This window comes from Carettochelys insculpta, chromosome 2, assembly GCF_033958435.1.
Source record: "Carettochelys insculpta isolate YL-2023 chromosome 2, ASM3395843v1, whole genome shotgun sequence".
Taxonomy (NCBI): Eukaryota; Metazoa; Chordata; order Testudines; family Carettochelyidae; genus Carettochelys; species Carettochelys insculpta.
Window position 1 is genome coordinate 174,411,976 of NC_134138.1, and position 17,312 is coordinate 174,429,287.

The 17,312-nt window shown below is 42.3% G+C and overlaps 1 protein-coding gene across 2 annotated transcripts in view; it reads left to right on the top strand.

Moving 5' to 3' along the window:
- Positions 1-387: 387 nt before the first annotated feature.
- Positions 388-17,312, top strand: part of TNS3 (tensin 3) — a 376,357-nt gene continuing 359,432 nt past the window's right edge. For both annotated transcript variants that reach the window (XM_074988033.1, XM_074988034.1), the window contains exon 1: positions 388-779. In XM_074988033.1, coding sequence (XP_074844134.1) covers positions 678-779 — 102 coding nt within the window. In that variant the 5' untranslated portion in view covers positions 388-677. The remainder of the gene's footprint in view (positions 780-17,312) is intronic.

Genomic DNA, 17,312 nt, shown 5'->3' on the forward strand with positions numbered 1-17,312 from the left:
GTTATGTTAAAAGCCAAGGGGAATTAATTAATGTACACAGGCAGGCAGACTACACAAAGAAGCAGGAAATTCCTCCAGATTCCCCCCTTCTGAAACTGTGCTTTCAAGGTCCTCCTTAGTGTCGACTTTAAATAAGCATTATTTGCTCTCGAGTTACTTTGGTATTATCAGCTTGCCTTAGTGACAGATTGCTGGATAGCTCTCTTTTCTTGTTTCCAAAAGTAGCACACCCTTCAAAACAGAGTGTTTTCCAAGTTATTAGTTTCCTTGTTATTGTATCCATACCATTCAGTGATCCAAAAACCCTCCCACCAGGGTAGGAAAGGCTAAGTTTCCCCAGCTGGAGACACTGCTTTAGAGGCTAGCACTCTTATTTGTTATCCCAGCCTCAGAGGGGGCACAATGTGGTCAGTAAGGGATTCTGATTAGAGAAGAGAACAGGCAGAAAGACAAGGACTTTGAAAACTGCAGAACCAGTGCTGGAAAAAGGGCTTCTTCCTCCTTCCTCTCCAAGCAGTAAAAGGTCAAGTACAGGCAGCTTTTCAGCAAAGCGTGGCAGGCTCAGAGCAAATTTGGGGCTTTACAAAGAGAGCAGAGAAGTGGAGTTGATGGCTCCCCATCACTGAACTAGATTGCAGAGGCTGAGACTGCAGGTTTATCAGTGCTAACAGTGCCTGATGGGCTGTAGGGTGAGTCTGGCGTACCTAGGGAATGAATTTTGCAGAGTACCACTGGATCATCATCATTTGATACAAGACGAGACGGAGATCATGATTCAGGTATGTGGAATCCATATACAAATCTAAATAATTAATATAGCAGAGGCTGAGGGTGGAGGGGAGAGAACAGGAGAGTGTCAGATTACTTTGTGCTCCTGACATGGTTTAAAACTGCAATTGTCCTTTATTTCCAACTCACAGATCCTGCAGGCTGCCCATGATTTATCATTATGTGGGTCTGTACAACAAGGTTGGGTGTGTGCAACAGCTATGCTTTAATTAAAGAAAACAAACTGAGAAGTCCTGCCAAAATTTGAGGTGCTGAAGTATATCCCCTTCCCTGTGTTATGTCTGTACATGAAGAAAAAAGCCCATTTAGTTTCCAATAGCTAGGATCCAAAATCATGAAGGCAAAATCTACAGGAGAATTTCCTTAATCCACAGTTGCCACAGGGAGATATGCTGGGAGTTACCAAAATGTGTAATTTTGTAAGAAAACAAAAAAGGAATTAAAGGACTCCCCCCGCCCCAGAATATTGCATATTGCATATTGCATAAAGCAGTGTAAAAAGCAATACAATCACAAAGCTCTCGTATCTGTGATTATGGTTGGAGCATGTCATCCATTGTAGCCATATGGTCACCTACATGGTAATAGTTGTGAGCAGCAGCTACACGTGTTCACGCTGGCTGTGGGCCAGTTGCCTAGTTACAGAAAGCAGCTCATCAGTTGGAATACCAGAGACCATGGTTCTATTAATAATCATCATTTAATTTGTTCCTAAAACTTAATAAAGTGAAAGGTTTGGGTATGCCTGGGGAGGTCCTTTGGCTTTTCTGTGTGCTTTATAACTATTATCAATGAATTCTTAGCATTGCAGAATAAAGCTGACATGGCTTCTCACAGGAGATGAAAATTTCCACCTAACTGATTCGTGGTCTGACCCACTTCAAAGCCTGAATGTTCCATTCAGCAGTCATAGTGTTAATACATGGCTATTTTTCTTCCATTAATGTGCTGGCTTGAACTGTGCTTGTCGCACATGCAAGGCAGAATTCATTGATGTGTCACAGTTTCACAAGAGCATCTGCCAGTGACAGTGGAGTTGCACCGGCATAAAACTGGAGTAACCCAGGGGTACATTAGGCTCAGTATCTCTTTAGCTACTCAACATTATCACATATAAATGAAAAATGCACTTGAATTGAAATGGAAAAAATACAAATGGGTGGATCATTTTGGAGTCAATGACTTCACTTCAAACTTGTGTTGTGAAAAAGTTTGTTCAGCTTAAAAAAAAAAAATCATGCTGTCTTTGACTTCCTAGATTTAGACAAGGCAGAAAGGGAAAGCACCAATATGTGACGGGACATGATAATTTCTCAATAGTGTAGGAGCAACTAGGTGGTGTAAATATCAGCAGTCTCAGTGGAAATCTTGTTCCAAGGAGATTTTTCAGCCCAACTTTGCTCATTCTAGAGCTTCAGAGAACCATCCATACTTTTGTGGGCTAACCAAACCACAGTTCTGAACCTCTGAGGCTTCCAGAATATCAGATCTTCTTTCATGTCTTCTTTATGCCTTCTTCCATGTTACTGTAGACTAGAACGTATGTCTACACTGCAAGTGAATGTATGATGGCAGTATGCATAATTATGCTTGTGTGAGCTTTATTCTTGCTAGCATTGGTGTTCATTGTCATTATGATTTACCACAATGAAAAATCTTGAAGGATCAATGGGCCAGAGAAAGTGAGCTCTTGAAGCCTGTAAGGGATTTTCCCTCATGTTATATAATGTCAGATAAATCATCATCATACATAGTATGGGCTCATTCTTTCTCTTTCTCATGCCATAGCAGCCTTCCTCTGAAGACCACACTCTGATGCAACAGGGAAAAAATGGAACTGGGGAAAAATCAAAAAGTAAATATTTGTAAGATTCGATATTTATGTAATGATTTTAATCATTCTCTTCCAACCTTCTAATGATGTTCAATACAATTACTACTTGAATTGACACTACTTCTGGCCATCCTTATGAAGAATTCAGTTATAACTGTAATGAAAATCACCCCATTTTTTGCAGTACATTTGAGATATTTCCTGTATGACTACACAGAAGCGCCATAATTATTGCTGTAGCACTATCTGGTGGCAAAATCACAATTTTAAATATATATATTTAGAATTGCCTGTATTGTATTGTATATTAATCATATGTTGTCCAAGACTTTATGTGATGGTTTTAGGTTCTACCTTGGCTACATTGGGTGCCAGGCAAAGCCTTTTACATCTTTGTAGCTCAAGATCAAATCAATGGTGTAGGAACTTAAGGTACAAATTCATTGAAAAAAGCCTCAGACATCTTCTAGTTTGCTCCTCACAGCTGAGTGGAAGTCAAAATTTGAATTGAAAGGAGGCTAGACAGGTTTGTATTAACTAGATATTTCCCTTTGCCCGTGCACATGAAGCTTGCAGTTATAACAGGGGTCCTGGTACATGCTGTTTTTTACCTATAAAATTTCATTGGAAAAAATTTGATTGATGTTCAGGAAGGTAATGTTTAGTTCAATAGAACCATGCTACAGACAACATCCATTTAATTGTTCAGATACTGGAGACTCCAATAAGTGTTTAAAACAATTCATTTTAAATAAAATTTCCTTTCATTTATGCATAGCTTTTCCCTGTTCTCTTGCTTTTTTCTTGAGCATCTCACATTTATTCCTTTTCTTCACAGTTCAAACAACATCAATGTTTGCTATTTATCTCAGAATATGGTGACAAAATGAACTGAAAGTTAAGGACAAAAAAATATAGATATAGCTTCAAAGTAGAAACTTAATACTGGATCTAATGTTGATATATTCTAGTGTGAGTTGGAAACTATTCTGTTTAAGGTAGTGGAAGAACACTGGTATAAAATTAGCTTGAATTAGACTGGATTCAAAAAGAGACATGAACTGGATTAAAGTTGCACACACTGTCTGGAAGTTCTGTGACAGAATGTTTTTCAATTGGAAGATGCCAGTTCATAGAAAGCGTAAAGATTTGCAGAAATGTTTCTATTACAACTAATTTTTTTCCAGGAAATATTTTTAAAAAATTGAAACAAATTGTTCAATTTTGACATTTTTAATGGAACATTTGATTTTTTTTCCATTTTGAAGCAACTTTTTATTTAATTTTTTCCAAATGTTATATAAAATAAAATAAAATGCAAATCAAATTTAAAATTTTCAGTCTGATCAAACCTGCAAGATTATTAACAAACTTGACAGCGCCAGGTGGTTTCCCCCCACAACGTGGTGGCCAACTGATGTGCGGGTGAGCCAGGGCCAGAACCCAGGGTCCGCGAGGAAGGGGGAGTCCCACCACCCACCAGTAGGAGGAGCAACGCAGTCACTAAAGGGCAATGGAACTCCACCTAAGGTCCACCCACCCCCTAGCAGGCAGGCACCCAATCAGGGAGAGAAGGAACCAACACAGGTATAAAAGGGAACCAATAACAAATTTATTAACAAATAAAACACAATAACAACATAAACATATAAACCAGTTCAACAGCTCTATTTTTGACAACACTCTAACTTACAAAAATGGATGCGTGATCCATCCTGGGACCTGTGGTGGTATATTTATTTCTCCACAAAGGAAAATGGATTAATTAAAAGGGGAGAAATGGAAAGAGGGAAGGGAGGCCTGGGCCGGGGTGCTACTCCCGGCCCAAATGGGTAATGGCGGAGGCAACCGGGTCTTTTTGCCATTGAATAACCTCCAAACCCCACCCTTTTTTCTGGGACCTTTAGCCTACTTGGGATGCATAAAAATAGACAGGGAAAGGGAGAGGAAAGGGATTATAGGTATTTCCTTATGGAAATTTTCATAAGCTAGTTAGAATTTCTCTTTGTTTACTATTTAAGTTATTAATACTTTAAACTGATATATCTATCTATCTATCTATCTATCTATCTATCTATGTGTGTATGAAACCATAAACAATGTTAAACTGCAATAACATATAATTATAACAAATCTTAAGTAAGTACTCTTAATTAAGTGTGGTAGGCTTCACAGATCCGGCCTTGAGGGGTCAGACCCCCAGGTGTTACCCTCCCCCCGTCGAGAGACGGTACAGGGGGAGCCGCGTATCTCCCACTCCCCACTAAGGGGCTCTGGTGCCTACCAAGTGTCTTGAATATGTGTTAATCCTAATATGATGTTTGTGGCCCAGCTGTGCCGTAGGCCCAATCAAATTATGTGTTCTGTGGGGCGGTGTCCAGTCCGGTGTTTGGTTGAGTTCGAGGAGTTGTCCAATCCGGTGTGGTTAGGAAGTACCCCAGCACCGGCGCTGCTTGCGTGCGTTGGCGTGGCAGGCGGAGCGGCAATGGTGTTGGTGGGTCCTAGGTTTCCCTCACTGGGCACGCAGTACCCGTGGCTGGAGCCACGGGCCAGTTCGCCACCCGGTGGGTACGCCTGAGGACCCACTTGCCGCTCCGAGATACAAGCGCGGTGCTGGGGTGTGTAGAGGCGCTTGTTTGGCTGCGCCTCTTTGCTGCTTCTTGCTTGCCTTTATAGGGAGCTGAAGCAGCAGTGAAGCTCTTTTAGTGGTACTGCTTTAGCAGCTCAAAACAATGCCCCCTCTGGAGGGTGAGCGCAGCAGCAATGCCTCAGCTTTGAGGCCACAGTGATTTCTACAGCTCTCAGGCAAAGCCACTTAGGGAAATGGCTGCCACAGAGATTTCTAGCTCTCGAGGCAGAGCCCACCCCCCAGAGGAGGGTTGCCAAAGTGATTTAGCTCTGGCAGAGCCACCCAGAGGGTGGTTGCCGCAGTGATTTCTTTTAGCTTCTGAGGCAGAGCCACCTAGAGGGCTTGCTGCCTCAGTGATTTCACCCTGCAGCTCTGGTCCCAATGCTGCAGGGGTCTTGATTGCCGTCTTCTTAGGACAAGTGTTCAGTCCCGGAAGGCGAGGCAGAATGACCCCAAATGGGCTGAGAGCCCTGGATTTATAGGGAGTTTACATGATTATTCATAAGGTAATTTCCATATTCATGATTTGTGTTATGGTTTTCAATCAGGTCCTCTCTCTCGTCCGAAGTTTCTGGAAGCTGGCAGAAGCCCGCTCCCTTCGGCCAATCAGAGGGCTCTGTTTGGATCCTAGCTTCATGGATTCATGTTACCGGGGGAGCTAACTGCCCCAAAATGGCCGTAGGTGGGAGCCACAAAATGGCAGCCTATAAGCTTTTAGTTTGTCCACATCCCTGTATAGATTTTACCTCAGCCAGAGGCTTGTTTCCCCTGACACACGGGGGCGATTATGTCCTAGAGATAAAAATCCCTGACAAAACTAAGGGTATACAACCTAGAGGGAGCATCTACAAGGGGGGTGGCTACCTGGTTGGAAAACCATTCTGAGAGAGGAGTTATCAGTGAGTCCCACTCATGCTGAAAGGGCTTAACAAGTGGGTTTTCATGGGGCTCCATTCTGGGGAAAATGTACTGTTCTGTGCATTCATCTGTATTGTAGCTGATGGCACAGAGAGTGCACTTATGAAATTTGCAGATGGTACCAAGCTTGGAGGGGTTGCAAGTGCTTTGGAGGATAGGGTCATATTCAAAATGATCTGAGCAAACTGGAGAAGTGGTCTGAGGTAAATAGGATGAAGTTTCACACCTACGGAATGGGAAGTGACTGTCTAAGAAGGAGTGCTGCACTAAACAATCTAGGGGTCATAGTAGCTCAAAGCTAAATATGAGTCAACAGTGTGACATTGCTGCAAAAAAAGCAAGCATCCTTCTGGGATGAGTAGATTGGAGTGTCATGAGCAAGACACAAGAAGTAATTTTTGTGCTCTATTCGGCACTGATTAGGCCTCAATTAGAGTATTGTGTCCAGTTCTGGGCACTGCATTTCAAGAAAGGTGTGGAAAAATTTGAGAAGATCCAGAAAAGAAATTATTTATAGCTTTCTCTTCTCTCTGTTCTTTTCTCTTCTCGAATTACATTTAATGGGAAAGTTTGAAATTTTCTTTTTTATTCTATTTGTGGAATATTTAACAGGTATTATGTGAAGCAAAATAACTGGTTTCCACCATCTCAAGAAATAATAATAATGAGTATTTTCAGTACATCTAATCCAGAGATCTCCAGCTACTGTTGAATGGTGCAAGAATATTTTTGTGGGAAGACTTAACAAATGATGCTGTCACATGTGATCTTGCAGGTTCTTTCACCAAACATGCAATGTAGACAGAGTTACAATTCTTGAAGAAGAGCTGTATTATAGGATTATGGTATGATACAGGTTTGTTTAAGAGAGCTGCAGCAAATAGCCAGATCACTCTCACTTGAGTCAGTTCTTGGGACAAAGCAGCTTCCTGGAAGCTGGGCATTGGTTATTTGAAAGAGCGTTTTGCCTGCCTGTAGTTTGTGAGAACTTTGTTTAAGCACTTGTGTGTATAGTGCAAACAGAAACATTACAGTAAGAAAATGCCCAGATGCCATGTCACTGGTTTCTTCTCCAATGGCAAATTGACCTGCAAGGTCCTACCATCAGTCAGCAGAGGGCTGAGGGTCATTCCAGTGTTACATGTGTGGAAACAGGTGTATCCCGAAATAGCAACTCCGTGGCTAACCACCACTATGAGGGGTAGCGGAAACTTGAAAATAGATGCTTATTTCAAACTTCGGTGCCTTGTGGATGGCATCAAGTTCAAAATAAGTTAACTCCAAATAAATTACACAATTTGTGTTGTGCATATTGCATAAGTTATTTTGAGTTCCGGCTACAGTGTAGCCATAGCCTAATTGTTAGTTCCAAAATATGTAGCAGTGGGTCTTACCTGGAAAAGCTCATTACCTTCTAAATGTGGTAGTCTTTAAGGCTCTACAAGACTGCTTGTTATTTGTGAGGCTACAGACTAACACAGCTATCCCACTGAGACTATTATATATTATGTTAGTACATTTTGTTTTTCTAATGGTTTCAGCCAGGTGAAATATCGTGAAGTTTAATGGCTGTTATTAGCCTGAATTATCTTTTTACTTTGACATCGTGGAATTTGCCTCCTGTGTAACAGATGTGACTTTCCTGTGGAAAGTGTCCTGAATACTTCTGGATATTTTAAAATCAGTTTTGAAAACCTTCCTAATGAAGGTTTTCAAGAAAGATATATAATTACAAACCCAAAGAGTCTCTCTTTTTTGTGATTGGCAAGGGGGAGGGATTAAAATTTAAAAGTGCATACTGTACTTTGTAAAAAAAATAAAATAAAATAAAGACCTCACAGAATGGTTGGTTACTGCCTTCAACTGATATCCTGTGAGATGAATACCTTTTCCTTAAAATCATATGCTTTCATGGGTCTTTGCCCACAAAAGCATATGCTGCAAAAAATCTGTTAGTCTCGGGTGCCATAGGGCTTCTTATTTTTTTGCGTATAAAGATTAATGCAGCTACCCCTCTGAACCTTAACTTTTCCTTGATTTCTACACTGGAAAATCATAATTTCAGCATTTGATGTTTCCTTCAAAGCTTTCCATTGCTTTGTAATTTAAAATACTGTCTCTTCTAACCTATTAGCTATTGTCTATAAATTGTATTATTATAAAAGAATATTTATGTAGGCAGTTCTGTGTTTTGTATGCACCTAGGCAGATGATAACACACAGATACATTGAAATCATGAAGCATCCTTGGAAAACATGTTCATTCTGAGCTTAAATATTTGCAATAAACTATATGACTCTTTTTTAAACCAACTATATTACCAATACAATGCCTGCATGTTCCTGAGGTTTCATTCTAATTCATGTAGTCTGACCACCAAACTTCTCCGTTTTTAAACATAGTTTTCTTTCGTTATTGAGGTCTGATAGACTTCAACAAGCAGATGGAAGTGACAACAGCATAATACTGCCATAATTAAATCTATTTCAGGAACATTCCAATAAACCTCATGGAATGATGAAACAAATTGTTCAGGAATGTTTATCTTTACTCACCAACTGATGAGAAAACATAAGTAGAATCTTCACAACTATTCTTCTATCAGATCTAGCTTTTTAATTGGAATGATTAAATGTAAATAAATCAGATATGAATTATATAAATATAATTCCATAAATGTGCTCAGATGTTATAAATTATAAGAGCAGAGACCAAGTTGTTTGTGTAGACAACACACTGATAGCATTATCAACCCTGTAATGCAGAATATGCTTGTTTTTAATTGCATTTGAAATGTATAAAAGGATCTATGCTACTTATGCTCACACTTGCCGTCCAAGTGTTTCCTCCTCCTGAGTTAGGCTTTGATCCTGCTCCCATATAATTCAATGGCCAGACTCACAATGCACTCTTCTGACACACATCACCATACTTACTGAAGAGGAATTTTCATAACAGATTGGAAAGAGAGGCTGCTGAATTCTCTCTTATATTCAAATTCGACACATTAACATGTGGTTTGAACCGGGATGGGAATATTTCAGGTAATTATAGTGCTTAGTGCTGCCATAGCGCAAATACCTGCTCACGAACAACTGTACGTTTTGGGTGAGTTCAGTGCAAGAGTTGGAGCCAATCATGACTCATGGCCTTCCTGCTTAGGCCACTTTGGTGTGGGAAAAATGAATGAAAATGGACAGTGTCTTCTCAAACTTTGCACATACCACAATCTGTGCATCACAAACACATTTTTCCAAACCAAGCCACAGCAGAGTGTCATGGAGACACCCAAGCTCGAAACATTGGCATCAACTAGACATGGTCATCACTAGACGTGACAATCTCAAAAACATCCTTCTGACACGCAGCTATCATAGTGCCGACTGTGATACAGATCACTCGCTAGTAACAGAGAGGAAGCCGTGCTAGTCTATACACTATCAAAACAAAAAGCAATCAAGTAGCACTTTAAAGACTAGCAAAATAGTTTATTAGGTGAGCTTTCCTGGGAAGTGGGTCTGTCCCATGAAAGCTCACCTAATAAACTATTTTGCTAGTCTTGAAAGTGCTACTTGACTGCTTTTTGTTTTGATAGATCACTCGCTAGTTTGGTCCAAACTCAAGGTGATTCCCAAGAAGCTGTACCACTCCAAACCAACTGGAAGGACCCGCATTGATGCTAGAAAGACAGCAAACTCATAGAGAGCTGAAAAGCTCAGAGAGACCCTCGAGGAGAATCTGCGCAGCAGTCCTGGGGGTGCCGATGTGACATCCAGATGGCAGCATCTGGGGGATACAAATTACAACACAGCCTTGTCAGTGTTTGGAAGAAGAGCCAGAAACACAAATGACTGGTTTGAAGCTAACTCCGATGAGATGATTCCAGCCATCGAAAAGAAGCATGCTGCACTCCTGGAGTACAAATGCTTGCCAAGCCAGAGTACCCTGCAAGCACTCCGAACAGCCAGAAAAACACTATAGCAGACGGCCAGGCACTGTGCCAACAACTGCTGGCTCGAGCTATGCATCAGCAGCCAGACCAGTGCTGACTTTGGTAATCTCAGGGGAATGTACGAGGGCATCAAGAAGTCATTAGGACCCACCCAGAACAAGATGGCACCTCTGAAATCCAAATCTGATGAAGTCATCGCTGACAAAGCCAAACAGATGGAGCGCTGGGTCAAGCACTGCTCCAAGCTGTACTCACGCGAGAACATTGTGGCTGATACAGCCCTCAGTGCCGACGAGCTCCTAGCAGTAATGGCCGAACTGAACCAGGAACCAACTGTGGATGAACTGAAGAAAGCCATCGGCAGCATTGCAGTAGGAAAGGCCCTGGGCCAGGATGGTATACCACCAGAGGTAATCAAGTGTGCCACAGACACTCTCCTGGAACCCCTACATGAGCTACTGTGCCTGTGCTGGAGAGAGGGAGAGGTTCCACAGGATATACGCGACACTAACATCATAACCTTGTATAAGAACAAAGGAGACAGAAGCAACTGCAACAATTACCGTGGAGTCTCCCTCCTAAGCATCACTGGTAAACTGTTCGCTCGTGTCATCCTCGGCAGACTCCAGAAGATTGCTGAGAGGGTGTATCCCGAATCACAGTGTGGATTCCACGCAGAGAGATCTACGGTTGACGTGGTCTTCTCTCTGAGGCAGATGCAGGAGAAATGCAGGGAGCAGAGGAAGCCACTCTATTGCCTTCATCGACCTGACCAAGGCCTTCGACTTGGTCAGCAGGGATGGACTGTTCAAACTGCTCCACAAGATAGGCTGTCCACCACAGTTACTCAAGATGATCCAGTCTTTCCATGAAGACATGAGAGGAACCATCCAATATGATGGCACATTATTGGATGTTTTCAGCATCAGGAGCAGCGTCAAACAAGGATGCGTCCTTGCTCCGACATTGTTTGGGATCTTCTTCACGCTCCTTCCGAAGTACACATTTGGATCTTCAACAGAGGGCATCTTTTTGCACACAAGATCTGGTGGGAAACTGTTTAATCTTGCAAGGGTGACAGCTAAATCCAAGGTGCGGGAAGTCCTCATCAGAGATTTGCTGTTCGCAGATGACGCTGCTGTAGTGTCACACACAGAAGACCAGCTTCAGAAACTGCTGGATCAGCTCTCCAAAGCATGCAAGGACTTCGGGCTTTCCATCAGCCTAAAGAAGACAAATATACTTGCTCAGGACGTTGCTGTTTCTCCATCAATCAGCATTGACAACTATTCGTTAGAGGTCATCCACGAGTTCATTTACCTCGGGTCCACCATCACTGACACCCTCTCATTGGACAATGAGCTAAATAGGAGGATCGGAAAAGCAGCCACAACTCTTTCCAGACTCAGCTAGAAAGTGTGGAATAACATCAAGTTGTACACCCACACCAAAATGCAAGTCTACAGAGCCTGCATCCTCAGCACCCTCCTTTATGGCAGTGAGTCTTGGACCCTGTATGCCCTCCAGGAAAAGAGACTGAACGTCTTCCACTTGCGCTGCCTCAGGCGCGTCCTTGGAATATCATGGAGGGACAGAGTGTCCAACACTGCCGTCCTTGAGCAAGCTGGAATCCCAACCATGCACACCCTCCTCAGGCAGCAGTGGCTCCGCTGGCTTGGCCACGTCCACAGGATGAATGATGGAAGGATCCCAAAAGACATCCTGTATGGCGAGCTAGCCTCTGGCAAAAGACCTCCCAGACACCCCCAGCTGCGCTACAAAGATGTTTGCAAGAGGGACCTCAGGGAGGCAGACATCAAGCTGGACAGCTGGGAGGAGCTGACAGACGATTGCAGCAGATGGAGGCAGGAACTACACAAGGGCCTTCAGAAGGGTGAGATGAGGATCAGACAGCTAGCAGAGGAGAAGCGAGCCCGCAGAAAGCACAGTAAGGACCTGCCAGACACCCATTACACATGCAACAGATGCAGCAAGGACTGTCACTCTCGTGTGGGCCTTCACAGTCACAGTCGACGCTGCAAATGATGATCCCAAATGGAACTACAAAGGGCACGATCCATAGTCTACATAGACTGAAGGATGCTACTATAGGGGCTCTTTTGCATACTTGGCTTAATCCAATTCTTGACTCCCCCCAACACCTTCTGCCCCTCTATGCTCTGATTTGCTCACCTTGATAATATCTTTCTGATTTGTCAACCTTGATTACTGTTTTTGGTTCTCTGTGCCTTAAATATTGAGTCTGTTCTGGTATGGCTATGATCTGAAGAAGTGGGTCTGTCCCACGAAAACTCATCACCTAATAAATTATTTTGTTAGTCTTTAAAGTGCTACTGGTCTGCTTTTTTGTTTTCATAGTATATAGACTAGCACGGCTTTCTCTGTTACATCACCATACTGTGGATCTTTGTCACCCTCTAGTGGCTGTTCCAGGTAAGAAGTTAATCAGTTAACTGCAGCTGCCCGCTACAGTCCTTGTTGCTTTAGCTTAAGCAGAAGAAGCTCAGGCTTTCAGATTTCCGATCAGCAAGTCACTTAATCATGTATTAACAATCTCTAATCAGTAAGTGCAGTTATGTTTGACTTTTATGGGATCTGAGTATGAGTTTAAGTGCTTTGCTAAATTAGGGCCTTTGCGAAAGTGGTCCAGAGTTGAATTCCCATGTTGAATGGTTGTCACACAAATACACTCCACCTTAGCTCCCATTAAAATTTCCTACTACAGGTAGCAAAAACCCCTTGATAATTCCCTTCAAAGTTTGATGCCTTTCTGCCTCAGATATCCTAGTTCAAAAGCGTTCAAGGCTGCTGTGTCATCTCTTCTTTTTCATTTGATTTAATGAATCCCATAATGTCCAGATGTGAAATTGTACCTGTTATTTTTTACGAGTTTACTTGTGTTTAAACCTCCAAGTCCATGACTTGTAAATTAAAAGTAGATAATGTTCCTTTACTTTACACTCCTCTTTTTCTTCCTTATCCTTGCAATTTTTAGGACTGACTCTTTCCTTTCAGTCATCTTTCTTTACATTCTGCTTCTCTGCCCCACTCAGCAATGTTTTTCTTGTTATAGTCTCAAAGCTGGCTACTGATTTTGGATTCCCAGCTTGATACATTTTGCAGTGGCTTTATCTTCAGGCATTTGGGTGGTTGGCACTTACCGAAAACCAAGCCCTCTTTAAGCTTTGGGCCTCGCACAGACCTAAATTTTCATGAGCTTTTGTGCTGCTGTGTTGGAAATTGATTCTGCACTTCTCATAGAGGCCAAACTTTCACCTGTAGGATCAATTCCCGCATTAGAAAATCTGAAAACCCAGCTGTGCCGTTAAAATAGAGGCATGGGTTTCTGTGTAGAAAGCGTACTTATCTGAGAAAGGCCAAATGCTCTTTTGTAACTAAGTACAATGCAATATTGGGTGCTAATAACTTTCCAAGTTTCAGGAGGTCTGAAATGGCAGCTTCAGGATGATAATCTTCTTACTCTGCTTCATCAGTTGGGATGTCCTGCAGAAAGTTGGATCTGTTCTTTCATATTTAGCAGCAGGCTGTAGTTCACATCATCTTTGGTGGTCGCCTCCGTACATGTAATTTTTTTTTTTTTTGGTAAGTATGAAGCTAGTTCAAAAGTATCCAAGAGATTTCAGGGAACTCGTGTGATGCCCTCCCTCTATTTATTTATTTGACTTTGTATTATCCAGGCTTGACAGTGGGTAAAGAGGAGGACATGCCGTACAGTAAATCAGCACCACTAAATGACAAGTCTGAGCTCCCACTGGCTGTAGGCTTGAGCTGCGTTTATGTAGTGAATTCATTTTTTCTGACCTCTGACTGACTGTAATTGATAACTTGCAGGGAAAAGCTTTTCCTGCCAAGCAAAGAAAAAATATTGCTACATAGTTGTTGGGTTTTTTTCCCCCTTAGACTGCTGAGGTGCAACCTTATGTCTGGACTCCTGTCTCTTTCCTTCCTGTGCCCTGCCCCTCTCCCACCCCCATTTGATACAAAAAAGCCAAAATAAACAGGATTAGATTCTCCCCCCACCCCCTTTTGTTAGACATCATTTGGCATTCCAGCTGTGTTTGCTTGGGTTATGGTGGTGAAAAGGAAGCATGAGCCTACTAATGTGAAGTGCTTGTGTGTGTTTGGGGGTGGGGGGGTCACCCTCTGTGTTTGCAAAGGTCATGGATTCCCTTTGCTTTTGTTATGTATTGCTGTCCCTCATAGCTCCAAGAAAAGTGGCATACAGCAGAGGCTTATGATTCAGCCCTGAGCACCTTTGAAGAAACTACAGGAATGACTACACTGCAAGATGATGTATAATTTTAGGCCTAGCTGTGCTAGCTATATTCTTGCTAGTACATGTAACAAAAGAACCATAGAGGAGAGGCATGGGCTAGCAACCACCAGACATATCCAGAATCGCCAGTGGTCTGGTATTCTGGTTTCTATCCCACGATGCCATGTCTTCACTGCTGTTGTTACCCATGCTAGCTAAATTAAAGCTAGCATGGGTATGCCTGCTGTACTGTGATCACCCCTTTGGTTGTAGTGTAGACATACAGGTTTTGAATACATTAAAGGTTACTAGAAGGAGGAGGGAGAAAGCTTATTGTCCTTATACTCTGAGCATTGGACAAGGGAGGTGTAGGTTGGACATTATGAAACACTTCTAAACAGGCAGTGTGGTTAAGCACTGAAATAAACTGACTAGGGAGGTCATGGAATCTCCAGTGCTGGAGATTTTTAAGACCAGGTTAGAGGAACATCTGTCAGGAAATGTCTAAATGGTGCTTGATCCTGCCATGAGGGCAGGAGACTGGACATGATGACCTCTCGAGGCTCCTTCCAGTTCTGGTATTCCATTTGTGAATAATTATTTGTAATACTTGTTCTTTTATTTCAGATACTTCTGCTCAGATCAGAATTTTATTTTTTACACACACACACACACACACACACACACACACACACACACATTAATCCTGCAAACAATTTTTACACACACACACACACACACACACACACACACACACATATATTAATCCTGCAAACAAATGGTCATGATTGTATTCTGTGATATGCATGTACCATGATTTCACAAGTGCAGGATAAAAGTAGGAAGAGAAGATTGGCTGAGAGGCGCAAGTGTAAATGCTTTAACTACAGCAAGTGCAGCAAGAATAAAAACGAGCAGGCGCATATGGGCCTATTTATTCTTTCAGTCCAGTAGATTAAAAAACTTGCTATGTTATGAAAATCTTCTTTTGAAACCTATGCCAACCACAATTAATAATAGTTTAAACTTGACAGTGGTGTAGCTGAAATTAAACCTCACAGCTGAATGGTTTTATATATACATATATAATCAAGTATTTCAGTGCTTAATCACAAGTATTGAAAATAATTATATATATATTTTTGTCATCATAGGCAGGGGAAATCAGGGTGCGATGGGTACCACAGTGCCCCCCCAGTATTTGTACCTGGCTTCCCTGTGCCTGAGGGTCAACCCCACAGGTTCATGCCACTATGGCCTTAGCCAGCCAGCCAGAGTCATGTAAACCTCTGGCCTCATGGACTCCACTGACCTTCAGGGTCCTGCTGCTGCTGCTGGTCTTGCCACAAGCCCAACAGCCTGCTGGCCCAACCAGCCTTGGTGTCCCGCTGCCATCTCTACAGTTGTCCCCAAATATGACCCCCAGCCTGGGGTGCTGAGGGTTGCCAACTCTCCTGTAATGGATGGACCGGACACCATTTGCAGCAATGGTGCAGGAGAGCTGGCAACCCCAGCTTAACAGGTCTAAAGGAGAGGGTGCAGTTCAGTGTTCCCAACCCCCAAAAAATACTTCCGGCACCACCGTTTGTCAGCACTTCGATTTTGCAATTTAGCCCTTTTCTTCACTGTGCCACAAATGTGCAGATTTTCACCAAGCTATCAAACTGATCAAGTACTTCACAGAGGTGAGTAATTATTAGTATCCCTGTTTTATGGATGAGGAGCCAGTACTGCATAGATGTGAACTGTCCAGATGTCAGTAGTGCAGGCAGGTGTTAAAATGCAGTTCTTCCAACTTCAATATTCCCTATTGTGATGATCAGAATACGCTGACTCCCACCGTAATGCATGCCTAAGTATTTGTTTTGATTCTTAAGATATGTATCCCATTTAAAAATTAAACAAGAGTATTGCCTTAGCCTCAGAGACTTAGACTTTGTGATTTTTGCCTAGCCCCTGCTCGGTGAAGGGGCAGGGGAGTGTTTAGTTCCATGGTAGGGAAAAGACACAAAGCAACTCAGGAGAGAAGTGATTAACTATATCCTTGACAATGCAGAAATATTCCATAATATTTCCTCTTATTTTAATCATTCTAGCACTGCCAGGAATGAAGCAGAGCATGGTGCCCTGAACTGCTTTTGTTGATCACAAGCTGTTCCAAGGGGGAAAATACTGCCCAGTGTCTCTGTTGTTCCCCAGCCTCTGTGGTCAAAGTATCAAACTCTAATGGAAATCCTGCCCTTCATTCTTTTTGTCAGTCATCCAAGCAATCAGAGCAGCACAAAATGTGATAAAAGACTCACAGAAGCAGTGTGAGTTTGGTGCTTCAAAGAGCAAAATGTTTTCATTATATTTTAAGGGAAATATCAGCGATAAACTCTTTTTCATGTCCTTTTAAAGCTGATAGACATGGAATGTCTGCTTCTTGCCAAATCTGGTATTAACTCTGGCTATCACTTGAGGGGAAATTAAAACCATTTGGGCTCTCATCCTTGCAAGCTCTTACTTATACCAGGGGTATTAGTTTACTATGATGTCAGTTTATGATGACTTAGTGCAACTGTGCATCCATAGGCTTATAAGCAAGTTGTTAAGCATGTAGGACATTCAGAAATGAGTAGATTCACTGGGTTCAATTAGATTTAAGTCTGTGCTAAAGTATGTTGCTGAACTAGGGCCTAAAGTTTTTTATATGGAGATATCAAAGAGTGAGCTCCAGGTGTGGAATTTTGGTCTGGATTTCAAGCCCTGTAAAGTTCAGCAGTGTTTCAATGTGTGGTTTTCTTTTCAGCCCATCTTTAAAAAGAATGCCTTCACGTGCAGGGGAGGGGCATCTCACGCTGTGAACGTACATGCTGGGCGCAACAGCAGTATTGTGCTCCTTTAACAGCA